At 36.2% G+C, this 27,867-nt stretch overlaps 1 protein-coding gene and 1 long non-coding RNA gene across 2 annotated transcripts in view; one reads left to right on the top strand and one right to left on the bottom strand.

Moving 5' to 3' along the window:
* The window catches only part of LOC121407123, a 36,775-nt gene extending 36,678 nt beyond the window's left edge, over positions 1–97 (bottom strand). Inside the window, exon 1 of the mRNA XM_041598094.1 lies at positions 50–97. Within this exon, the coding sequence (XP_041454028.1) occupies positions 50–97 (48 nt within the window). The remainder of the gene's footprint in view (positions 1–49) is intronic.
* Positions 98–1,475: 1,378 nt separating this feature from the next.
* Positions 1,476–27,449, top strand: LOC121407275. Its single transcript, XR_005968901.1, has 4 exons — positions 1,476–1,653; positions 1,987–2,079; positions 18,562–18,624; positions 26,941–27,449. It is a non-coding gene; the product is annotated as an uncharacterized LOC121407275 (long non-coding RNA).
* Positions 27,450–27,867: the final 418 nt, after the last annotated feature.

Here is a 27,867-nt window from a genome sequence, read left to right on the forward strand (position 1 = left end):
GAATATTTTGCTTAAGAATAACTACAATTATCGGGTTTCGAAAATATACTTTTTTGTTAATGCTTTCACCGGCCTCGCATCGAGACCGTGACGTCATGTAGTGTTAAAAGACCTGTAATTGCATAGAGTTGTAACAAGAAAATGGGTTATTTTCCCCTTTCAGATTACGCATTTTATTTTTTCACCCCTTCCACATGGAGATAACATAAATATCTTTTTCTGCAAGCTTTAATTGATGAAATCTACCGCTTTTGACTCCCCCCCCGGGGGGGGGGGGCACTCAGTATATAATGCATAGTGGGTATGCCTGTGTGCCGCGGAGGGGACCCCCATTTTTACACCAAAATTTCCGTTCCAAGGCATAGCATTTTTGTCTTATTGAGAAAAAAACCCAAAGAAAGCCGCTCCAAGGCATAGCATTTTGTTACTTTCGAGAAAAAGGAAGAAAGAGATCCGCTCTGGACAAAGCTTCGCATATTTTTCGTTACGCCGTTCCGGTCGCATTATTGATCTGCTGCAATTTTGGTGAAAAGCAGCCGCCGAGCGCTGTCTGACCATCGTCTCTGCGCGAGCGCGCCCGGCGGAGGCCGCGCTAGCTGTATCCTGCACGCATGCCCGTTCCATAGGGGTGCATGTACGCACGTACTCACACGCTGGCGATCTGTTCCAAGGACCCCCGTTTTCACAAAATTGTAGTTCTGAAGCCCGTTCCGAGGACCCTCCTTTTTACAATAAGCCTGCTCCAAGGCACCCGTTTTTTGTCTCGCCCGCGGCACACCCCTACCACTTTTTTCGGTCGAGTGCCCCCCCCGGGGCTTTTGAATAGTTTTCTCGTACCACGTGACGTATGTGAATGAAGGATATCGCGATAGCGCAAGAACGATATCTTCCGAAGAGAGTGGAAGTGCCTTGGCCGAGTGGTCTAAGGCGCCTGGCTATACATGGAAAGTCCGGGGTTCGATCCCCGGCCGCGGCACCTATGCCCGTGAGCAAGGCATTTAATCTACAATGCTCTTTTATCCTGCTTTCAAATAAATGGCAATGCTATATGCATTACTGGAAACTAGGTGTGCACTTGTTTTAAAAAAAAAAAAAAAAAAAAAAAAAAAAAAAAAAAAAAGAGAGTGGTACTGAATCCGCCGGAGAACACGATCCGCCGGCGGATTTGGTGCCTATATAGAACAGTATCTGCCAAGCGCAGGATCTGCCGGTACACCGGGGGTTGGGACACTTAGAAGGGGGGGGGGGAACCTGTCATTCAGGCCCCTTATTTTTTCTTTTCAAGTGTGGGTAACATAAAAAGACATGTTCCCTAATTGTTTTGAAAGTTTTATATTACGTAGAATGGGTTCGACCTTGCAATATTTCTGATTAAAATGTTCTCGATTTTTTTCTTCCCCGCTAAAATATAATTTCAGGATTGTTCAGACAGCAATAACTCTCATTCAATGAATCTCCATTTAGATTATATCGGCACCTAGATAAAAGTTCGTCATTAAGGATTATTTCATTCCATTTACATTTAAATTTTGTGGTAATTTATTACATATAGGTCCAGCAGTTGACGGAATCTACGCGGCATACAGTATTGACATCATCGTAGCCGTTTTCCTAATCTTCGCGTCCATTGTCCTTCTTGTAGGTGTGTCGAAAGTAAGTTCTAGGAAGGCAAGATATCGTCCTCTTAGGGGGCGTGTCCAATGTATGCTCAAGTCATAATTGCCCCCATAATTTTATGTCATTGTGGGCGTGTCCTGGGTAGTAACAAGATAAAGGACTCAACCTCATACTATGCATGTTGGGTGTGTCTACTAAAGATTCAAGAAAATAAAGCATACTAAAAGTAAGCGTGACTATAAGGGAAGTTTTCCGCTGGTGGGCGTGTCAAATACACCGTTAATATAACATAACGATTTTAACATTTGAGTCAGTTTCGTTTGTATGACTTCAGCTTCTATACTGATATGTATTTCTTTTCACTTTCAGGATAATAAAGAGATGCTAATCCCATACATGGTAGCTATTTTTCTGCTCATGGTTCTTCAAGCCATCGCCTGGATTGTAACATTTGCCTTAGCCGTAAGTTTAAAGAGTACTAAAGTGATGACGTCACAAAAAACTTTTTTTTTGCATTTCAGTACTTTTATACCATTTTTTGGTAGAGTATGATGAAATACCTCCAATACCAAAAATTAGGTGCTAATTGGTCCTTGAGGGCCTTAGATATGACCTCATGAATACATAATTAGCCCTATTGATGTCTAATGTAAAACCAGTCCAATAAGACATCGACTTCAATGGAGCAACTTATATCTTTATAAGGTCATACCTCAGGCCCCCATGGTCCGATTCGTACTAAATTAGGGTTGTGGAGGTATTTTATCATGCTCTACCCAAATATGATGACGTCAGACTTCGGTACTCTATTGTATTCACTGATTGGGGGCGTAAGTAGGGACGGGGCGTGGCTGGCGCGGTGTATTAAGCTAGGTCGTCGACAGGTTGAAAGGCTTGTACATTGCAAAAACACCGGTATCTCTTTAACACCAGAGTTTTGAAACATGATATTTGGAATCAAATCGATATTTTTTTTTACACATGACCGGTGTTGCTTAAACCAAGCAGGGTTCAAATGAGATGGAGTAACAGCAAATAAAATTTCTTTGAACAAGGTTAAAAGGCGCTAGCAGAAAGTATGTCAGGCATGCACTTTGCTCAACATCTCTTGCAATTGTGTAGACAAATGATTCCCGCATGACTCCGCAGCTATAGGTCAACATAAAGGGAAATATGCTTTTGTGATGATAATTACTTTTTCACCGCATCTTGGTCTGGTTATAGGTGTAGTATGGCAGTGAGTCCAAACTTCGCGCGTGTCCATACTTCGCGGACGGTCATTATCTCAAAAACTAGCCAATATCCTTAAAATCTGATATCTTAACGTGAAAAGCGACCTAAAATTACCCTTTGGTGAAAGTTTCTTTAGGATGAGTTCAGTATTCATGAAAATATTGGCAAAAGATCGGCAAATTTGTCACCGCTGGCGCCCGTTTTGAAGAAATCAACAAGCATCACCATATCACCATTTTGCAAGCAGAAATCATCAAAAATGTGAGTAAAATGTGGTACTAACCGATTCCATAGCATTTTGTCATCATTCTGATATAAATATTTCACTTTTTGAACTTGAGTTTTTGTTTAAATCTCCACAAAAGCTTTGGTGCGCGAAGTTAGGTCACACTTTTTCTGAACGGTTTTCCAGCACAGCCCGCATTCGCCGATCGGAATAGAATTTTGAGATCGCGATACCGGCGAAACCCCTTGACCTACTTTACATTTTCGTCCATGATTTTATAGTTTATGATCTTGCCGTCAATGTGGTAACTGTTTCTTGAATTGGTTTTGTATAAATTATGAACATTTTGTGAACAAAATTAAGCCTGATGAATATTTTTGAAAAGTGCGCGAAGTTTGGACACCCCATCATACATAATTCGGAGGCATGCGGAAATAAACTATGCAATATATCCTGAATTAAAAACTTCTCTCTAAGAATGTCGAATAATCCGTTCCTCTGATTGGTCAAAACTGAGGTCATGTAAACGAACATGCCTGCAAAACAACAAACTAAGGCGGTAACCAAGGGCAACGGGCATAGTTAACGAGATTTCTGCCCGTTGCCCCCTGACCCACCCCTTAACGATAGGCATGGCAAAATTTGGCTGAGATCCCCATTTGATTGCATGCAAATTGTTGCTTTCTGCGGTGATTGCGGATACCATAAATATCCGCGCGATTTGATCGAAAATTAGACAATTCGCGCATTTACGCGCTAATATTGCGCAAATGCGCGCAACGGATATGACATATCGATGGAACGATGCCGATCTTTGACTTTTGCTTGTTAATTCCTGTTAAAATATATGGCATTTATTGAAAAGAAAATTAACTTATCAAGGACATTAGGATGTATCAATCATCAAGTCTTGTCGCAGTTCGCTCAAATGCATGCTCGCAAAAGGTGAGTCGGGTGAAAATATTAGACGGACACTGCTCTTTCTAACATAACATTAATCGTTATTAGTTTAGTTTGATTTAACGTTTTATAATTCGGTTCATAAAATATATATGGACTGCTTTTATATTCGAGACATTGTTGTTTCAATTCGGCTCGCGGGTACCGCATCGGCCAGACCATGCCCTCAGGCATATAGTCGCGTTGTGGTCCCCTTGAGCCTCTATAGAAACAACCATGCCTCTCATAGCAGTCCATATCATCTATAATATGACTCAAATTTGCTCGACTGGGCATGTGCGGGCACTCATCTGGCATATACAGTAATGAACAACAATATTCTACAGACCACAATTGAAATTTTCATTTGCCGCAAACGATCGGAAAAGTGTTCAAATCTGGTTTCAGTAAAGGTCAAATTCTGTCTTTTTTCACCAATTACAGGTTAATTGATATAATTTGGGCAAATATCTCGTCGTAATAGTGCTTGGTTATCGATGTTTTGTCATGCATTCAAATTTTGGTTTGTTTATTAATATGAAAGATGGAAAATTTATACAAATGGATATTCGTAAAATTTCACCCCTCTGCTTTCTTCACTGAAACTGGCGGTTTTGAAGAGACGGACATCAAAAGGTCCTTATTGCTGTTCTTTCTTTTGTGCTTCTTTAGAAATGAATTACAGCTGCTTGAATAAATTTGTTGCCTGTTGGAACTCCAGTCATAAAAAATTCTTGCTTTTTTATAAACGCATTTCGGTGTTAGCTTTAAGCCAAAGAACTCATACTGTTTTAACACATTTACGTATAGGGCTGATGATCAACTCACACTGGTATTGGCTGCACACCCCCTCCTCCCCCCGGCTTCGATGATGAAATTACAAATAATGCTCCTAAAAGATCTTTTTTTTCAACATTGTGGTTTTGTCTTCTGTGCTACACAATAATATATATTTTGAAATCTGAAAAAGAGCACATTGTGATGCGATTATTCATCCTCGAAAACGTTCCCATTTACTCAAATAGACTTCGGTCAGGTTAGTCAATAATCTCATCCAAAATTTACATTGAGTCAGATCAGTTTTACTGTTTTATTGAGCCAAGTTTGATGTTTGATTGATGTCCTCTTCCAATCACAAAGATAACAAAAGTCGAAAGCTAAATAAATTTGCTGCGTTATTTGATCAAGATTAATCAAGCCCCCCCCCAAAAAAAAAAACAAAGCATGTGTCGTGTGCAAAACATTACCTATTCAGAAAGTAATGCTTTTGGTCACACCAACGAAAACAATTTCAAATCGATTGATGGTATGTACGAAGTCTTTAAAGTGCCATCAACTTGGCGAGATACCATTTCGACATCGACGTAGCGAGATACATTATCTCGCCAAGTCGACTTATAAAAAGTTATATGTTTACATGGCGAGATACGTTATCTCGCCAAGTCGATCTATACAGTGTGTCCCAGAAAAAACGAAACCGAGATTTAGCGATCATTTATCATTACTTAATCATAAATAAAATATACAAATGACCTACCAATTTAAAGCTTAGAATCTCCTCTTTCATCTGATATTACTTAGATTATTTTTCATTCACGCATGAGTGAGCAAATACAATTTGAAGAAAGGATATCAAAAACTCATTTGGCGGGGGGTATCTGGGTTTCAAAAGGAAAACCACATTTTCGAAAAGTTCAATATCTCCTTTTTAATTTGATACCTAAATTACAGAAAATGGTCGAGAAATAACAAAGTTCTGGTCATTTGAAATAAGGCTTGAATTTCAATAATTTCATAAAATGAAGAGGTTATTTAGGCTGGCTTTCAAACTCACTCGACACTCTGTTTTGTTGACGATCAGCCATGCATTAAATCTTTTGTTCACCATGCGAAAGCTTCTGTGGGAAACCGGTGAAAACACGTTTATCTCATGAAATTATGGAAATACAAGCCTTATTTCAAATGACCAGAACTTTTTTATTTCTTGACCATTTTCTGTAATTGAGGTACCAAATTAAAGAGCAGATATTGAACTTTTCAGAAATGTGGTTTTCTTTTTGAAACCCAGATACCCCCCGCCAAATGAGTTTTTGGTATCCTTTCTTCAAATTGTATTTGCTCACTCATGCGTGAATGAAAAATAATCTAAGTAATATCAGATGAAAGAGGAGAATCTGAGCTTTAAATTGGTAGGTCATTTGTCGATTTTATTTATGATTAAGTTATGATAAATGATCGCTAAATCTCGGTTTCGTTTATTCTGGGACACACTGTATGTCGACATGGCGAGATATGAAGTGTCCAAGACCAGCGAGAGTCCAAATATCTCGCCAAGTTGACATACAACTTTTTATAAGTCGACTTGGCGAGATAACGTATCTCACCATTTCGAGATATAACCTTTTATAAGTCGACTTGGCGAGATAACGTATCTCGCCATCTCGACATAACCTGTTATAAGTCGACATCTCACCAAGTCGTCAAGTCGATGGCACTTTAAAGGCTCCGTAGGTATGCCTTTGGTAATAACATAATATCTTAGATCGGTCAGAAGTCAGTTTCGCTGGTGTGACTAAGACACTCTGCGACTTCGTAACACTAACGAAATCAATGATGCGATATGGCTGTTATAACTCTATCGTAAATAATATTCATTGTTATTACTTGTACTCCAGGAATTAAAGGGGGGAAAACCTGGAAAATGAAAACAATCCCCCATAATTAAGTCATAAGCTACAGGTTTCGGATGGTTCTATAAAGTAGTTTTGACGTTTGTTATGATGAATCGCACTTCAAATCTTAACTCATAGAGTTCAGCAATATTTACCTGAAATGATTAATTGATTTCTTATCTCTTTCGTAAAATGTGCAGACGTTTGTTTGATATAAACTATATCATCATATAAAATCTAAGACGTTAAAAAAATAACAGTTCAAGGTGATTTCAATATCTGTAAATTCTTTTTCGTTTTTTTTTTCTTTTTTTTCATCAAATCCATGGGAGCTAAGTAAAAGTTAGTAGCAAAGCGATATATTTGGTTTTTTTTTTTAACCCTATATTATAATTGTGCTGTCGTATTACCTTCATGAATTTATACGCCTCCAAGAGTTTCACAATATCTTAGCTTTTCAATTTCTACAGTGCTACTTGTTTCATTGCTCTCCATATTGATAGATTTGTCGGCAATTCGTCGAATGTAGCTGGTTAGTCTCTTGTAAAACAAAACTTTGAATTTAATGCTCAAAATTGGAAGTTATTCTTTTTTCTTGCGAAGAGTAAAGGCTCTGTTTTCCTTTGCTGTTCTTGGATATTAAATCAGAATTACAATGTAATTCCAACAAAGAAATAAAATAGAATTTGATTTATTAAATATGAATATATGAAATGCCAGAAAGGAAGAAGAGGGTAAACCAGCCTCAACCAGCGAGGCCCTGGGCCTAGGGACCAGTTGCATTAAGGTTACCATTATGGTAACTTTGCCATGGAATCCTTGCTTTTTAATTGGCTGTTGATCACCGTTACTATGGTAGTTACCATTTTATACAACGATCAGGGCCCCATCAAACAGAAAATCAAACAGAAAGGGCAAAAGGGGACATTAGAATGAAGAAGTATATCCATGGTGGGTTTAAAGCAGATACGAACCGATAGCGCCATCTCGAGTCCTCTACTACTCATAACTTTGGCAGTGACCACAATGCAATCGTGTTGAAATAAATACAGACAAATAACGTAAATATTAATGAAAACGCAGATATAGAGTTTTAGAAACGTAAACTGGGAAGAGTATAGAAAAGCTATTAAAAATTAATTACTTAATCTAAATTACAAGAGACATTACTCGGCATGTAGTTTGGATATTCAAGGACGATATGATATGATAGTTTAGGTAATCTTGAATGCTTCGAAAAGGTGTATTCGTCGAGTGCGAATAGGTGGTGAAAACAGAGGTAAAATAACTCCCTGGTGGAACGAAGCATGTAAAAAAAGCGGTGGCGGAGAGAAATCACATTAAAAACAGATTACGAAGACATTATGATAGAAATGATGTTCAACTATACTTGATAAAAGAAGCATTTGCTCAGAAGGTGCAACGGCGAGCAAGATATGACTATTGGTCTAAATACTGCGGTAAAATGAATAGATTTACAGATATCGGAAAAGTATGGAAAAAAGTAAAAGGAATGAGAGATAGCGCAATGAACACTCATATTTTCCACAATCTAATCGTTGACGGCAATATCGTTAGTGAATCTGAAGATAAGGCTAATGCGGTTGCCCGTTTTTTCAAGTCTATTGACAGATCTTTTTATCATAATGATGGTGAAAATGAAGATAATTTATGTAAAGAAATGTCGAATGATGACTGCATTAATGACGATTTTAACATGAATGAAATGAAGAGTGTTTTACAAGATTTGAAAAACTCAGCGCCAGGTAAGGATTATATTCATTCGATTATGTTAAAAAACTTACCCCAAATAGCGCTTGTCTTGATGTTATTTTAGATCTGTACAACGACATGGAAAACTTCACATTTCCCTAGTCAGTGGTATGAAGTTGTTCAAATAACTATTTTGAAACCTTGAAAGGATCCTAGTTTAGTGTCGTCCTATAGACCTATTTCTTTATTATCAACCCTGTTTAAAGTCATGGAGAAAATGATTAAAAACCGTCTGAATTGGTTTTTAGATAATAAGAAAACGTTAAACCCACTTCAATCAGGATTCCGCAAATATCGTAGTGTCAAAGATCATTTAGTCAGGCTTGAAAGCATTGAAGGAGAAAAAAATACACCGTTGCAGTTTTTCTAGACCTGGAAAAGGCGTATGATTCGTTTGGGAAAGGAGGTCTCTTGAAAAAATTATCAATGTTGGATATTAGTGGAAAATTATTTTTCTTTATTAGAGCTTTCTTAAGAAATAGATTTTGTAACGTGAAAGTTAACAATAGTATGTTAGAAAAGTATGTATTAGAGCATGGAATCCCGCAAGGGAGCTCATTAAGTCCTGTCATTTTTACATTGATGTTAATTGACTTAAAGATTAAAGAAAGTGGAGTAAAACTATCATGTTATGCAGATGATATCGCAATTTGGTTTACTAGCTCAAACTTAGATCTTGTTCGCCAAAAGCTGCAAGAAGCCCTCCATGAAATCGAAATCTGGTGCTGGAGATGGAAATTAAATATTTCTCACACTAAGTCTGTAGTTTTAGTTTTTACCAATAAACAAAAGAAAGATATTACTTTGAAAATAAATGGGCATGTTTTGCCTTATTGTGAGCAGTTCAAATTTCTTGGTATGTGGTTAGACTCGAAACTAACTTGGTCTAGCCACATTAATGCGATTAATGTAAGAAAAGATTAAATTTATTCCCGGAGGGGCCACTTACATTGACGAGTGGATACCATGCGCGACCAAAAAAACACGTAAAAAGGATGTCTTTTTCACGATAGGGCACGTTACGTACGTAACGTGATAAGGGTGTCAAAAACACTAAAATAATGAAAAAGGGTATCTATTTCGCTAGGAAATTAACGTGTTTAGGGTCGAATTTGCGAGGATGATAAAACAAAATGAAAATGTTTTATAAAGGATGTCCTTTTTGCCCCAACACTTCGTGTTTAGAGTCCGATTTGCGCGAGGTGTAGAAGGTGGGGTCGTACTAAACCAAATAAGGTAAAGCCGACGACCGAAGGACCCGTAACAATAAAACATTCCTGTACTTGTTTAGGGGTTCATTTCAGGGAATATTTGCCAAGAGCATCGTTTTGTTTCCAATACTTGTTAAGGGTGGGGGTTCACACGCCAATACTTGTTAAGGGTGGGGGTTCACACGCCAATACTTGTTAAGGGGTGCATTTTTTAGAATATGAAAATTACGTGTTTAGGGTGCTTTTCGAGACCCCATGGTCGCGCATGGTATCCACTCGTGAATGGAAGTGGCCCCCCCGGGAATTTATTACGTTGCGTTTCGGGTACGTCCTGGGGGAATAGGCATGAAATTTTGATGATGATATACAAAGGTCTTATTTTATCTGTTTTAGACTATGGAAGTGAAATGTATGATTCTGCCTGTACATCTCTTAATAAAAAGCTTGACTCTATACAATATAGAGCTTTGAAAATCATTACAGAAACGATATACAATGTATCATTAGAGTCTCTACAAGTTTTGACCGGTGAATTTACCGTTGTATCTTCGGAGAAAACTCTTTAATGATAAATTTAGATATTATTTGTTGTTTAGCACTTCATGTCATCCAAGTAGAGAAATTCTCATTGAACATACGAACAGACATGAATGGAAGGAAGGGGAAAGGCCTTTCAATCTTTGAGCCTGTAGTGATGAGGTACTTGTAGAGGAGCAAGACAACTTATTAACAAAAATCCCGAAATGGCGTTTGTCCCGCCCTCCTGTGTCAATTTATGCACATCGTATATTTAGAAAAAAGGATATGCTAACGGCCGCGATGAAATCTGTCGTTCTAGAAAGAATTGGAATTGTGTGGAATGGTTATTTACATATATATACTGATGGATCCAAACGATAATTTTAGAACTAGGGCAGCATTTTATGTTCCTCAGTATAAAATAAAAAAGTGTTTCAGGTTATCTAATGTAAGTATCATGAGAGCTGAACTCATGGCCATTTTAATGGCACTTGAGTGGTTAGACTCCTTTGATAAACCATGTTCAGTTGTAATTTTTTGCGACTCTTTGTCAGCACTGAATATGATCGATTCATATTTCATAAAATACACTATTGTTAATGAAATTTTATTCAAAATTCATAAACTTAGTTTAAAAGATATCTGTATTAATTTTGAATGGATTCCCTCACATTGTAATATTAACGGCAATGAGATCGTCGATAAAGCTGCCAAGAAAGGAGCCGCGAAAAATTTTATAGACATCGTTTTACCAAACACTATAAATGAACTTACTTGCTCACGTATGACATTTTATAAAGGTGTCTAGCAAGCAGATTGGAATACTTCTAGAAATGGTAGATTTTTATATGCTATTCATGATAATGTATTAAGCAGGCATATAGAAAAGGTTTTTCTCGGAAAGAGGAATGCCTCCTTCATCAAATCACAGTAGGTAAGTGCAAATTAAATTATGTTTCAAATTAAACAGAACTCTTCAGGCCTCTGTGAGGTGTGCAATGTATTTGAGACTATTGAACATTATATTTTATTTCGTTCAAAATATGTAAAGGAGAGACGCATTATGCTTAATAAACTTAAGATGAATGACCCGAATCTAAAACAATTGTTAATTAATCCCGATTATACACGGGAACTATTATGTTTTATATATGCCACTAGCCGTTTTGACAGTTAGGTGTGTGTCATTACCTTCAAACATAAGACATGAAAGAAGGATTGATATTTCTTATTAATGAGAAAAGACAAAACAAAAGAATAAGAAGGACGTGAAATTGTATGTGATTTCACATTTGAATTTTTATTTAACGAAGATTTCAAGAAATTGTCTCTATTACCAATTACTAGTATAGCCGATTGGTTAGCTGATGTGCCCTTTTCCACGAACAATCATTGAGCACGCGCGATATTTGATTTCTCTATTTGTATTAAAATGTTATTCCTCGAAGATGTGTAATCTTGTAGGACCTACTAATACAATAGGTGGATGGGTGACTAATCTATACACAACAAAAAAAGTAAGCCCCCCCCCCCTGAACAAACATCAATAATTTCCGAACCAGTGCGAGTTTTTGATATATACTTTTACATGAGCGTGTATAGGTGATTTTATAAGCTACCCTCTGTGTAAATGCTGTGGACGTATCGTACGTCATGCTTCAGTGAGCACCGTCAGAAGGCAAAAATGTCACTTTTCAAAAGTCACAAGCAAAATATCATGACTTTGATTCCATTTTATTGGAACTAATTCCACATTCTCATCATGAAAAATAGTCAGAAGGCTTGTAAAAGGTACTTTCTAAGAGACGATACAACTTTTTTCGCTAAATTTCACGGTTGAATTAACTCAAGTCCAAATTTGCTATAATTGGATTTTTACACATTTCTATCAATAAAATTGCTAGAATATGATGACAGTTATTTTGGGGAAGACTATCTTCAACAATATTCATCGTTTCACGGCTCAATGAACATTTATTGGAAACAAAAATGCGATTTTCAAATATCGTAGACAAGTATTGCTTCATTTTGGTAGCTGAAAATGATCTTTTCTCAACTTTTTCGTTATGTTCATGACCAATTAACATGCTTCAATGATTCAAAGGTGTCAAATTAAACATTTACGCTTGAATGAACATGTGGAATGTGATTAGCTCTTTTTTACGTTATTAGAAAAAATGCAATTTGTAATTATGGATATCTGTCACAAAACTCCTTGCACATTTGATTTGAATTTTATGAAAATCCCGATGTTTAATATATCAGTGAGCACACAATATTCGAAAATTATGCAAATGAGAAGAAAGTTCAAGGCCTTGGCCCCACTCTGTACCGTATCGAATGGTTATTTTGGTTAACGCACCTGTTGGATAGTGTTACACTCAAAGACCTTATAATATGGTTACACTGAAGCAATGTGCGAAGTTTCATGAAATAACTGTTGGCAGAAGTAACAAAAACCGTCCATGAAACAAATCCTCATTTCATTTTTGTTAAAATTTTGACTTCCTCTCTCATAGACTTGTCTTGTGTACATTATGGGTGCATATATGTTTAACCATACGTAACCCCTTATTCAATATGGTGGAACTTTTTTTCAAGGCTGTCTTTAGCAATGTCGTTTGGCAGTAATGTTTATCAATCTATGGGCAGAATTCTGTGCAAAAGTGAAATCGATATGTTTATTCATGGATGAGTGAGCACGCATCAAATTGGGAAAATTGGTATTTTCAATATCACAGACTCATTTTAAAGGGTAATAAAGTGAATATTGGGGGCAAATTTGGTTTCAAATGTGTCTTTAATTGTTGTTGTTTTTATCATCCATCATTAATCACCAAACACTTTCCGAACTTTAACCATTTTCATGGTTGAGCGAGCACATTCGAAAACTTATGAATGAATACTCTTTATACTGCATAAATGTATTCTTTTACTAACAATTTCTCAGGGTCAGTTGAATGTATGGACAGATCAATGGTGGATCCAGAATTTTAAATGGGGGAGGGGCCTATAATCGGGGGAGCCATCAACATTTTCAAATGTTAACATGATCTAACAAGTTGAAGAAGATACTACCAAACAACCCTATGATGATACGTCACAATACAGGGGCCGTAGAGCAGTTTTCAAAGGGGGGGGGGGGGCTGACCATGCCAAAAATCACAATCGTATTACATTTTTGTACTTGCTTATGGAAAAAAGTGGGTGGTTGAAGACCCCAGCCCCCCCCCCCCCCGCTTCCGCGTCCCCTGCAATACATCGTGCTCACTCAACCATGAACATACGATATCAAAATTTGGTCTGAAGTGGTTAAATGATGGATAGTAAAAAACTTAAGCATAACACCATAAAATTCACCTAAAAACAATTTTTGCCCAACTTTGTATTTGCACAATCTGAAAAACGACTCTTGTGACTTTCAAAAATGATCATTTTTAATTTAATCTTTAATTACTAATGCATGACTCAACCGATCAATCTCATTTTTCCCCAGGAGTTGCTTCATGAGTATAGAAAACTACCCATGAAATATCATATCTCAAAATAATTCGGTTCAAAAGTTACAGCAATTTGATTTAGGGGGACTTACTTTCTTTGTTGTGTATAATATTAATACGTCATATAATCGTCACCAATGGTTTAACGTTGTATGGATCGCCTTTGCCGACGACGTCCTACTTACGATTGAAGAGCGCCATCATATTCAATAACAACAACCAGTGTCCTGATCCATAATGCTAGTGTAGTCTAGTAATATAGATTAACTTGAATGATAACATGTTAATCAACTACTCAATACATTTATACCTCAAAAATTATGTTACAAAGTAGCAAAACGAAACATTTTAGTGTCTCTATACAAATATAATTCAAGGTTTAATTTATTCTCTTTATAGTATTAGTAGATATCTAAAAAACACGTATATTTTAAGACTTTTAAGACTATACATTTATAATACAGTCCATGAAAGACCATACACAGTTAACTCCCCTTTAAATAATATAACATTATGTCGGGATGAATGAAAATCAACAAACAAAAATGAAAATCCATATTTTATTGTTCGAAATAGAAATGAAAAAAGATGGAAATAATAGCATGAATAACTTGATTTAAGAAATTATATTGTGTTAGGTGCTGGAGGCCGATAAGCAAAAATAAGCATGGAGGAATGTTTTCAGAAAATTTTAAGGGCTTGCCTCAGCACTTCTTAATGTGTACTTAGGAATGTGTAAATATGTGTACACTTATCTTTTTTTTTACAAAGTTTGTAATGGAAATCATTCTCCGTCCCCGCTTGTTTAAACACTATATAGGGAAAAATTAGCACAAGAACACGTACTGCGCAGCTGTCTACAAAGTTATGCGGAACTTTTAAACGGAAGTTCACCTTAACAAAACTTCATTTTAAAAGGGATAGAATAAATAATAATAAATATCGGTGAAAATACATCAAATATTTTAAAAGTCTTTACAATTTTAATTTGTTTGATTTGTGACGTCATAGGTTAGCAGCTTCCCAAGTATCATGATTTTAAATAAAATCAATGAAAAGTCATTTTCTAAAAAAAATGGGTATTATTCTACCCTCAGTCTATCAACAGATAGTCCCAACACTTATTTCAGAATCGAAGAAATTAGCAATGTGGTTCAAAGCTAATAAACCCTCCCGAATTATAAGAAAAACAAATTTTATGTATTTTAAGCACATTCAAACTAAATATATGTCCCGTAACAATATGAATATAGATGAACATACCTATAATTGAAAAGACAAGAAACCAATTTTTTAATCTGGAGTCACATTTACAATATTTAAATGCTGGCATCCAGAGGGATGGGGATTTGATATTGATTAAAATATTATCTTTCAAAAAAGCCATAGTAAGCCAGTTCGTAGTTCCTTTCTGTGCGTGATCAAAAGATTCTACGCATGATCAGAGGAAGGTCATTTGTACTAAAGTGACTTGGTGGTATAAAATCTAATAAGATAAGCACCAAGTTTATGCCTCTTTTAAATCATTGTGATGCACCATTACGAACGATACTTGAACTTGATGGAAAAGAAGTAATAGTTCTGCAGTTTGGGGATTCCAAAAGTTACAAAGTTACAAAATGAATATGAATATTTTGTTTAGTTATTTCATTAGTTAGTTTGGAGGCAAATACCAGACCAGTTAGATATAGTTCGATAACACTAGACAGGTTTTATTGGTTAGCTGAAGAACTACTGTGGTGATAACTGATAAACGTCTGCAAGCGTAGACTATGATATGTTATTACACGTCAGAATGAGTCATGTAATATAGTCTACGCTTGCAGACCTTTATCAGTTATCACCACAGTAGTTTTTCAGTTTTTTTTTTCTACTTCTTCGCCTCCTCCTTAAAATGGATTGGCAGGGTTCTCAGCCCATCAGGGAAATCAAGGAAATCAGGGATAAAAAAAATATCCAGTCAGGGAAAAACCAGGGAATTGCCTTTAAATCCCTAGGGGAAAATGCCTCAAATGAGGGCAAAATCAGGGAATTTTAATCGACCCAAAAGTCGAAAGCACGATAGTCAGACTCTGTTATATTTGGTTATAATATTATATTAAAACAACATTTATTGAATGACATGTTATGATGTTTAAATTTCTTTTGTAGCTTCTTTTACTAGAGTACAAGTATGTGCCTACTGGTCCATAATAATTGAAAATTATAAATATATACATGACTTGTATAATGATAATCATGTAATTCACTGTAACAACTTAGAAAACATGAGAAACTGGGAATCGGTTTAAATAATTATCAGGGAATTTTCAATCTTCATCAGAGAAAAATAAGGGATTTTTGTTGTCTTGAAAAGCTGGGAACCCTGATTGGGTTAAGCCAGCCGTTAACTATCTACAGTAGATCGTATACATAGAGGTAGATTAAAAAAAATCATATTTTTCCATCTCTATGATTGTATGTTAGTATTATTTTACAGAAAAATAGCAAATTTTATTGCTTTTCACCAAAAACTTCGAAATTCCCAAAGTTTGTTCAATCCCCAAATACTTTTTTTCATCCCTACAGACTTTTGAAAATCCCCATATTTTCAAAATTTGGGGATGGAAATATACGTCACTCTAACTGTACTCACATATCGAGGCCGGGGCGCGCGTGTGAAGATTCAAACCCGGCGCGCGTAAAGAAACTTTAACAATTTCACCAGAAAATTGAAAACAAGCCACCATCATGCATACTTTACAAATAAGACCAAATGGCATGTAGACGAAATGAATGTGAGACTAACTGGAAATTATACCAAGTGGTAATTAGCCGAAGTGAAAATTAGACCAAGTGGAAATTAGCCGAAATGGAAATCAGACTAACTGCACATTAGACCAACTGAATAATGGACCAAGTGAGGATTAGACCAACTGCGATACAGACCAACTGAATAAAGGACCAAGTGAGTAGTAGACCAACTGGTATTAGACCATCTAGTATTAGACCAACCGACTATTAGACGAACTGATATTAGACTAAATACAATTAGTCCAAGTGACAATAAAATACATTAGACGAAGTAACAATATATTAGACCAAATGAAAATTAGACCAAGTGACGATTAGCCCAAGTGGGCATTAGACCAAGTGGCTATTAGACCAAGTGGTCATTAAACTAATTGGCTATTAGACCAAGTGGTCATTAGACCAAAAGAGAATTGGACTTAGTGGGTTTAGCCCGAAAGTTGTAGCCCATTTGATGATAAGACCAAGTGATATTAGTCCATCCGTCAGTAAACCCAACGAACAACACTGGTATTTCACAGTTTGCCAAGTACATTGAGCAACATGCTATGATATGCATTCAAAGTAGGAATGCAACAAATACCTTCATAAAGTGTTCATTGGTGTGCTATTCTAGTCACCTGTTCTATTCAATTTCATCATCTTGCTATGTAAGGCAAGCTTACGTAATATCTTGCTTTGAAATCTGCCTATCATAATGAAACAAATGAAAGAAATGGATTAACAACGAACTGGTCTATTCGTTTTATCCTACTTATCTTACTGCAACATAGTATGGGGTATAAGTGATAATAGAAACAATTTTCGCTCTTCAAAAGAAAGCACTCCGCATCTGCACACATTCACATTACATTACACACACTGATCCCATATTTCACGACTTAGTTCATGTATTAATTTTTAACCAATACTATTCCGATTCCATTTCGCAATCTTTTTTTGTCTACAAAAAAGATTTTCAACAGATCTCCACTTAACCAACCCTGGGATGTTACTAGCTCATAAGACACGCCACCATGGTCCAGATATTGGGAATGCCTTTCCACATAATATTCAACATCTCTATCTCTCTTTTCTTTTAAAGCTTCGTTGAAAAAGTTTCTAATTTCTAAGTATACCTAATTCTATCACCTGCAATCACCCAACATGCACGCACGTGCACTTCTCTTTACCATTATTATTTTGGTAGTCTTCCCAATCGAGTTTCTGATTTTTAATATTTCATATTTTGTGACATCTTTTTTCAAATTACATTTCATGATGGTTTTCATGTCATGCATGTAGAGCTCTCTCTCCTGTCTGCTATCACTCCAAGCACCTTTGTGCTTAAAATAGCTAGCCCTTATATTTTACTGATCTTACTGAGTCACATGGTTTTATGTATACTTTAATTATCAGTATTATTTATCTCTTCGATTGCCACATTATAATGAATTCGTTCTTTTTTTATCATGTGAACATGTTAATTATTATTGTTAATTATTATTGTTAATTGTTATTGAGTTATAGATAAAATGCAGAAACTCCTGCCCCAAAAATGAACCACTGAAAAATTGAAATTTATGCATTTTATATTATTATTATGGGGCAGCTGCTCGTTTACACTGTAAAAAAAGTATTGGGGAAATTTGTAACCAGCACGAGGGTAATTATGTGTCCAACCAATTTGGGGCAGTGTTTTACCCAGTGCAGGAAGTATTTTGTCCAGTAAGGTTAAGAAATAAGCAGCAATTACTTTATAATGGACAAAATTTTCATAACACTGGATGAATAAAAATTCCCCAAAGAAATGCTCAATGTTGGTTGGACACATAAATACCCTCATGGAGCATTTTAACCCGATATTTTTTAGAGTGTATGACGTCACAAATTAAAACTTCTAATAACATTGATGGCTTTTCTTCAAACCTTCACTAATATACATATTTTTAAAAATGTTTATTTTTATACCAAACTTTTCGTCAGGGTGAACATCCCCAAGCTTTATGAAACCGCATCTTATCTTGAAATTCCTGATGATTATAGATAAATGAAATGATAATTTTGATATCATAACGTTAATTTATTGGACTTTTTCGCAGGGCCTGGAGGGTACTCTCCTGATCGGTAATCTTGTGGTCTGGTTGCTATTTACTGCCCTCAACGTAAGTATTGTCTCTTATGGGGTACAGATGGGGGGTATGTACTCCCAAATTGTTCAAGATAAAGAAATAGACAAAGAAAGAAAGTGAAAGGGGAAAAGGGTGAAACGTGAAACTATTTTCTGAATATTAATGCCAAATTCTATCAATTATTAGAATTTTGGAGTAAAGAAAAAATTGCTCGCTCACAGTTTTTTTTCTCAGAAATTTGGCACCTTGCACCATATCTGACCCCCTCAAAATTGTTGACCCTTTACGCCACTGATTGTCATTCGGCCGCTAAAGGAGGGTTTGGAGAACAAAAAGGAGGGGATTTAGTCGTGTACCCTAATACCCTTACTATTTGATATGATTAGGAGAACTAAAATTACGTGACAAATCTTCTGCCCCATCCTCTGACCTCCAAAATGCATCCATGACACCACAAGTTTGTTTTTAAACAAATATGTTTTTTCCGCCCCCTCCCCACCTTACCGCCAAGACTGTTCCTTGATAGAAACTACGAAAAACAGAAAGAAAAGTAAGAAATAAGTATTATACCCATGATGTGTAATTTACAGTCTCGTAACGGCCGGCCCGACCCCGAAAGGAAACAAGAAAACGGTGAGGGAAAGAATTGGAAAATAGACTTTATATAAAAATTTTGGCTCGCGCTTCGCGTTCGCATTGCCTGTGTAATGGATCCCAAAGAGGATTAAATGTCACTTCATATATCCAGTTCTGAAATCAATTTGCACACAATATTCGCACATCAAGCCTTCCTTATTTTTTTTTTGATTTACACAAATTGTTATATCAAAATTCTCAGCTCGCGCTGCGCGCTCGCATTGTTTGATTTGTGAGATACCTATCCTCTTTGGAAGTTCTTTCCAAAATTTGTCAAAATGCTCTTTTATCATGTAGGTATATCAAAAAATTAAGCTCAGATGCTTCACGCTCGCATTTAATTGTTTGAGACACACTGCAGCTTGTTCTTTATTGAAATAAAAACGCGCTAAGACTGTCCAAATTTCAGGTCGAAATAAAAAAATGTTGAGCTCGCGCTTCGCACTCTCATTATTGATTGCTGCTTTCCTCTTCATTAATCACTAAAAACAGTTTTAATTGAGTCCCTTTTCACGTTACTATAATAAAAATTGTTGTAAATTTGCATGGATGTGATCAGGCGCGCCGGAACACTTTCAGTTTTTTTTTTTTTTTGGGGGGGGGGCAAAATTCCGAAGGGGGCACAATATTTTTGACAGTGTGAGATACCGAAGCGATCGAGCGGGAGAGGCTGTGGGACCCCCCCACGGTAAGGACTTTGTGTAAAAATGGAGTATAAAAGTTGCGTTTTTAAGAGCATTCAAAAATAAATTTCTTGAGAATTAAACAGTCTTGGAGTTATTTTTGCTCCTTCTGTTTCCTCCCTTCTGACCCGGACTGGTGTTTCTTTATGATCATGGTCGCAGATCCAGCAAATTACGAGCCTTATTGCACACGAAATTGTTTCAAACCAATGTAATATAGGCCTTTTAAAGACTTTAAGATGATAAACATGACCGTACGCAGCCGGGGCTGCCGACCGAGAGGGCAAAATTCACCAAAAGTGTGCACGAAATCCTTCAATTTTATTCTAGGAAATTTTTAAGCTCCCCCATCACAAACCCCCTCGCTCTTCAGTTTCTTCGAAAATTTAGGTCTTGCAGCCCCACCCACTCCCGGATTGTTTTTTTATTTTTGCAAACGTCCATGAATAACAAAAGCTGGGATGAACCAGAGAACATAGGTGCCATCTCGATCTCATTAGTAACAGGTAATGGGAAGAAGTTTTAGAATCTGAAATACGTGCTAAATAAGTGCTATATCATATTAGCTGAAATAGTATCAGACAAAACGCCTTCCAATCATGCCAATGAAAAGGAATAGAGGAAAATACGGGGCTGTGAAAATATCTTCAGATTTTTTTTATAGTAGAGCAGTACTGTAACGCTTATTTTTTTCTTTTATATTCTTTATTTACATTTTTATTTATATCTCGGATAATATGAGTCCGGTCAAGAAGACATTTTCACAGATGATTTTATTTTTTTCATGTCTAAACATTATCTCAACTTGCTTTCGAGTGGGATTCACCATTTTCACAAATTATAAATTATAATCCTCTACAGATGATTATTCTGCGTGTAATTTTCTGACAACATGTCTATATTGAGTTGAAATGACCTTGGTATTTTCTTTAGGGCTTATGTCGAAAGGGTGGGTGCTGTCCCGTTAGGGTGCGTCAACGCGAACGCGAAGATTCGTCCAAAGCCCCCCCGGTTTGGCCGAAAGGGTGCGTTGGGAGCGCCACGTCGCGTCGCGTTCACTGGAACGCGCCCTTTCGTCCAAAGCCCCCCCCCCCCCGGTTTGGACGAAAGGGTGTGTTTAATGATAATGAATAAATAAATACAAATATTCATAAGAAAGCTGAATATAAGGTATTTTGTCAAACATTGCCAATTTGCACGTAAAATAGTGGATTTTCAATCATTTAAAGCATTGACAATTTGAGGAAAAGAAAGAAAAGTTCAACTAAGAATAATAATGATAATAATAATGATAATAAAATCAGATACCCACCCTTGCAATAAGCCACTTGGCGCCAATTTTTCACTCCAAATTCATTTCCATAAATTCACTCTTTGGGGTGAAAATTATTATTATTATCATTATTATAAGTATTATTATTATTATTGTTATTATTTTTATTATACAAACAACACGTACATATTATTATTATCATTATACACACAACACGCACACATACACAACAGATACATCTCACAAAATATGCTGAGGCAGGGTCTCAAGTGTAAAATATAGTAAGGTAGGGTCTGAAGAGTTAAACGTTGTGAATGCTGACCCGACATCAATTTTGGCCTTGCCCTTCCAGGACACATCTGCCATGTCTGCCGTAAGTTTTATAATTTGGGGGACACCAAATATCTCCAGGTATACGAATGTTTTCCTTTGTAATAAAAACACACCTGCAAAGTATAAAATTGAAGGTAAGTTACTTTTTTTCATTTGAAAGAACCTTGAAATCAGTCATAATTTTTACATGTATCAATATTACACCATAAAACATTTCCACCGAAAAATCCTCATGCAGCATGCCGTCATTGTTTTTTTTACCTAAAAAAGAATGTGTGTGCCATATGATGATTTATGTTCCTATGCAAATTTCACATATCACTCGTCTTTTTTGTTTGTTCAGCTTTCTTATAAATATTTGTATTTATTTATTCATTATTATTAAACACACCCTTTCGTCCAAACCGGGGGGGGGGGGCTTTGGACGAAAGGGCGCGTTCCAGTGAACGCGACGCGACGTGGCGCTCCCAACGCACCCTTTCGGCCAAACCGGGGGGGCTTTGGACGAATCTTCGCGTTCGCGTTGACGCACCTAACGCGACAGCACCCACCCTTTCGAAATAAGCCTTTCTTTAGGGCACTGACTGAATTTATATTTATTTGAAAATGAAATAATTGAAGCAAGTTTGTCGAGATGTTATGGTTTCTGGGCTTGACAGCTATGACATAGATTCCATATGTTGCTCGAGTAACTAGTGTTCACGCGCGTTAGTGATATCGTGTCCGGTCTGAGCGTTTCTGTTAGACGACACAGCCAGCATCATAGAGTTATAAACCTAATCATTGGTGGACCACTATCAATTTGCCATTCGCTTTTAGTATGAAATGTATTTATTAAAAGGTTAAACGTTATCACACTGTAATAAGATGGAAAAGGGGCTTATCAAAGGTATGTTTCACGGAGGAACTGTTCGTCGAAAGACGCGAGGCTTACTATGATAATGTATTTTTTTATTGTATTTTTTTCATTTTTGACAATGGAAATTACAATTTTCAGGAAGAAAAGTGCAATCGTTTGCTTTTGTCCTTAAATAATTTATCATTTTTTCTACTTTCAGGGGGCACATGGGGGGGGGCAAAATCTCGTTTTGCCCCCCCAAAATTTTATTTGGGGGTGGGGGCAAGTGCCCCCGCTTCCGGCGCCCTTGGATGTGATTTTAGATTTTTTTATTATTTGTAAGTGGTGTATTATTTTCTTCTTACTAAAACTCTTTCTCAACACCACTCTCGTTCTCTTTCTCTTTCCCCCAATAATTTACCCCTTCTCCATCGCTTTGTCATGTTCCGTTCCTCCTTGTTCAAGACTACTTTGGGGATGCATGCATGGGTATGCGGTTATGATATTACATAAAAAGTGCATGTCAAAACACGAATTGCCCGTGATTTCATATATAAAGCCAATGTGAATTATGTTAATATTTGTATCTGTTTCATTATTGTTAATGATTGGAAAATTATTGCAAATAATTTCCATTAAAAAGGAATTTAAAAAAACCGTATGGAAGTGGATCGTATTACCGAAAAATTTTCATGAATTCAATCATATCAAATACATTATTCTCATAAAATTCATCAAACTTTCACCATAAATACACAACTACACATTTACCTACAAAATATAAATATGTAAAAAAAAATTGTCAATTCGTTTTTCTTTTTTTACGATATTAGCTTCCGATCGGACCCCTCTTCGCACGTGAAATGTTTTGGTCACTTGAAAGGAATGTGTTTTCTATGGGAAAAGTTGAGAAAACAACAAAATCACAGATGAGATGTTTTGACCCAATTATTCATTTTAGAATATTAAGACTTTGAAAATGTGTTTTTGACCATTTTTTATCATCTGTGTATTCAAGTTCTCTTTAGAAGGATGATCATTGCAAAGTTTTGAGCGTTTGGACTTAGTTTCTATCTGACGCGTACGATGCGAGCGTTCGATAGTACAAGGCCATTGTGCGGAAACCAAGTGGGGGGGGGGGGGAGGTGTTACACCCACAAATATAATAATCGCCCACAAAAATAATGCCCACAAATGTAATAATTTCACCCACAAATGTAATAATGCACTTTACCCACAAATGTAATAATTTTTGATCGCCCACAAATGTAATAATGACTTTACCCACAATCCCTTCAAAAATTGAAGGGATTTTTGGCGAATCTGTTCTAAGCTAAAATTCTGTAGTAATACGTTCATATAGCACATCAGTGCAAAGTCTTTTTTTCAGACCCGGTTAATTAAAAAATTATAATATAAATCCAAAGTCTTTTTTCCAGACCCGGTTGTTTAAAAAATTATTATATAAGTCCAAAGTCTTTTTTCCAAACGGTTGTTTCAAAAATTATAATATAAGTCCAGTCTTTTTTCCAGACCCGGTTCTTTAAAAAAATTATAATATAAGTCCAAGTCTTTTTATCCAGACCCGGTTGTTTCAAAAATTATAATATAAGTCCAAAGTCTTTTTTTCCAGACCGGGTTATTTCAAAAATTATAATATAAGTCCAAACTAAGATACGATAATGACATTCCAGTGGACTAAAAATGAAAATCGAGCTTAGTCTGTTCTCTAGACCTATAAACTGGTGGAATTAATGTCTTTGTTGTTGTTTTAACTTGTACGGCACGTATTATGAATATATGCGCTAAGAGTAAATTGAGAATCAATCATAGTCTTTTCTCCAGACCCAGTAACTAAAAACTAAAACCCTATAATGCGTTCATATAGCACAAAAGTGCAAAGTCTTTATTCAGACCCAGTTAATGAAAAAATTATGATACAAGTTCAAAATCTTTTTTCCAGACCAGGGCACCGTTGCATAAAACTTTTGCCGGAGTTTTTTACGGCAAAAAATCAGGAAACTACAGCAAAAAAAAATGCCGGAGTTTTCCATTGCATAAAACTTTGCCGGATTTTTTTACGGCAAAACTTAAAAAAAAACTATGGCAAATCAAGTGGGTTTTTGCCGTAGCTCCTGTACCAACGGCAAAGTCCTAAAAACTCGGGCAGTCTGCTCTTTTCTTTGCTACCGTGACCTTTATCGCCAAAGCCTCCGGCTGGCGAGCTGGCCGCTGGATCAACCTCTATGCGATATGCGACGATGTGTTGTTGGAGTACCTTTTAAGTTCTAAGCTAAGCCGCCTCTATTTTTGCCGTTTTTCACCATTTAACCACCTTTACAAATCCAAATATTTACAAGTTCTATAAGACATACCCAGAAATACTACCCGAAATCAACTGAAATACTCAGAAGTATGAGCTAACTTTATTTTAACGATTGAACAGACATGTACTGCAAGTTCAGTTTTACGAGGAAAACTTGAATAGCAGTCGATACGGCGGCATAAAAACATTTTATACTGATTTTTTTGTTCTTCATATGATCAGAATTCCTCAATTAAAAGAATAGGTAGTTCATAGCCATAGGCCTTCATTTAAATCCAAATGTGTATTCCTTGCACTAAAATTGGGATAGTTGATTCAAATTAAATAAAGCATATTAAACATTTTGAAATTAGTTTTGAAAGCCCAAAGATTATGTATGACAATTTCCTCCTTAATGCAAATTCTTCTCCCCCCCTAGATTGACAATACTCAAACTACCGTGGGACTACACGTATACATGCGCATACATTTATTTCGTAATTCCGAAGGTTAGTTAGTCCGAAAACGAAATGAGGTTCGTAATTCCGAAGGTTCGTTAGTCCGAAAACGAAGGGAGGTTCGTAATTCCGAAGGTTCGTTAGTCCGGAAACGAAGGGAGGTTCGTAATTCCGAAGGATCGTTAGTCCGAAAACGAAATGATTAACGAACCTTGTTTCGTTTTCGGATTAACGAACCTTCGGAACATCGAACCTTATTTCGTTTTCGGATTATCGAACTTTCGGAATAACGCCACAAATGTTCGGATTAATGAAACCTTTTACGTTTTCGGATTAATGAACATCGAGGTATAGGCAATTCATGTGTTTCGGAATTACGAACTTTTGGAATTACGAAGTGTAACCGTATACATGTATGAGGAATAAATTTAATATAAAATGTCAACTTACTTTAGTGAGGGTTTTTTAGGCATTCTCTATGATTTAGTAATTTCTCTGATTTAGTAATTTTTGCAAAAATGTATTTAGACATCAAAAGCTTTGCTCATTAATTAATTTACAGAAAATTACATCATTTATTGGGAAAAAACGTTTTGAAAAAAATCAATAAAAATGCTTTTTATTACAACCCTGGTACTTACTTTTCGCAAGGAAAGCTACGTGTTTAGGGTCAAATTAAGATTAAATATTAAGATTAAAATGTTTTATAAAGGATGTACTTTTGCTCCAAGAGTCAACATTACGTGTTTAGAGTAGAGTACGATTTTCGCGAGATGTGGGAGGTAGGGCTATACTAAATCCAATGATGAAGGTGAAGGTAAAACCGACGACCGACGTCCGTGACATAACAATAAAAATATCGCTGTACTTGTTAAGGGGGTCAATTCAGGGAACTTGCCAAGAGTATCGTTTTGTTTCCAATACTTGTTAATGATATGGTTTCGCATGCCAATACTTGTTAAGGGCATAGGAACCTTTTTTTTTTGGTTGTCAAAATTTTTTTGGTTGTCCCCTCCTAAAATTTTTGGCTTCCGCCGCCAATGGTTAAGGGGTGCATTTTCAGAAAATGGAAAATACGTCTTTTAGGGTGCTTTTCGAGACCCCATGGTAGCGCATGATATCATCTCGTCAATAGAAGTGCCCCCCCCCCCCAGGAGCCCGATCGACTTCAAAAATCGGGAAAAATCGTTGTGCGATGCCTACATTCCAGAGGCGCCCAAGCAGGCTACTAATCGGTCGGTCGCCGCTCTGAGTTGTGACTGAAGCGTAAGTAGCTGTCTGATCCGGACGAGGCTTGGGCTAAGTCGTAATACTTTGAGTTTATGAATGGCAGTGACTAGAATAGCCCCCGCCATCCCCTGGTTAGTTTGGTGCTGCTTTTATCAGCACCATGCAGACCAGTGCCATCGTATTTTAGGTAGCCTTTTCTCACTTGTCACGCAATTAGGGAAAATGGTAAAATTTGATATTATTTTCTAAATATAAAAATAATAGAAACGCTATTTAGGGTGTAATCCAACTACAGTATTAATATTGACGATTATACATGAATGATGATTTTGCATGCCGCCATTTCACATTGTTTAGAAATTTTATTGATTCATTACATTTATTCGCAATTCAAGATTACGCGATTGTCAAAAAAGCATTATGTTAAATAAATTTAATAGGAGACAAAAGAAGAGGGGGGGGGGTGTCATTACTAACTTTGTGCAGTACACCATCGATATTAAATTCTACAAGTTTGTATTGACCTACATGTACGTGTGTGCTTCATTTTAAAATGATGATAAATGATGATAAAATGATTTCTTCTCTTCCAGATAACTTGTCTCCTCTGTGTTATTTCGCAATATCAGGAGCTTCGAGACGGCCGTGGAAAAGCAAGTAATGTGATGTAAACAGAAACTCACGATTTGAAATATCAACTTTTCCCTTCAAGATATACAATGTATGATAAGCGCCTCTTTGGGTATTGCGGGATGGAACTCACAGGATTTATCATTTTGTATTACTTTTTTCTCAAATTATCGAATTATCTTCTCTACAATGTTATAAGAATGTAGCAAGCCTGTTTTTAGCAAAAGTGTAGCTTTAGCAATCATCTTGAAAGATGTATTTGAAAGTAGATTGGCTTCGTGTATTAATAATTATTCGCTGAAATTAAATCTGTATAGTCACATGCACACATTTTTGTATATTACACTGTCAGTCTTTAACTGAGTAAAATAACAGTGAAAGATGGCGTCGTTTAGGCATAGGTTCTGTGGTATTTTTAAAACACACAACGTACATTGTAAGAATAAAAAGTATTGCAATGTATTTCAAATTGCGCCATCTATCGAAAAGTAGGTTTGCTATTACATGTACTGTTATTCTGTAACTTGCATATCATACAATGATTGATCTAAGACTATTTGGTATTTTCTATTGATTTTTATTTTGATGATATTCAAGTGTTTTAGTGGTCCATAAACATGATAAATGCAATTTGAGGTTTATTTTTTATTGACAACCAATTAAAGTACGCCTTTTCCCCCTAGCTCTGAAAAAGTAAACATGCTCAATCTAAATTCACTCCAAAGTGAGCACTTGCAAGGAGAGTGGAAAAAAATGAATGGAAATTCACTCATTTCCTTTAACCAAATACAGTTTTACAGTAATCAACTTTTCAAGGGTAAGTTTACCCTCACGAACAGTTTGTTGTAAAAATGCCAGAAAAAGACAATTATATTATATTGGATGGCTCT

This window comes from Lytechinus variegatus, chromosome 1, assembly GCF_018143015.1.
Source record: "Lytechinus variegatus isolate NC3 chromosome 1, Lvar_3.0, whole genome shotgun sequence".
In the NCBI taxonomy this organism is placed as follows: Eukaryota; Metazoa; Echinodermata; class Echinoidea; order Temnopleuroida; family Toxopneustidae; genus Lytechinus; species Lytechinus variegatus.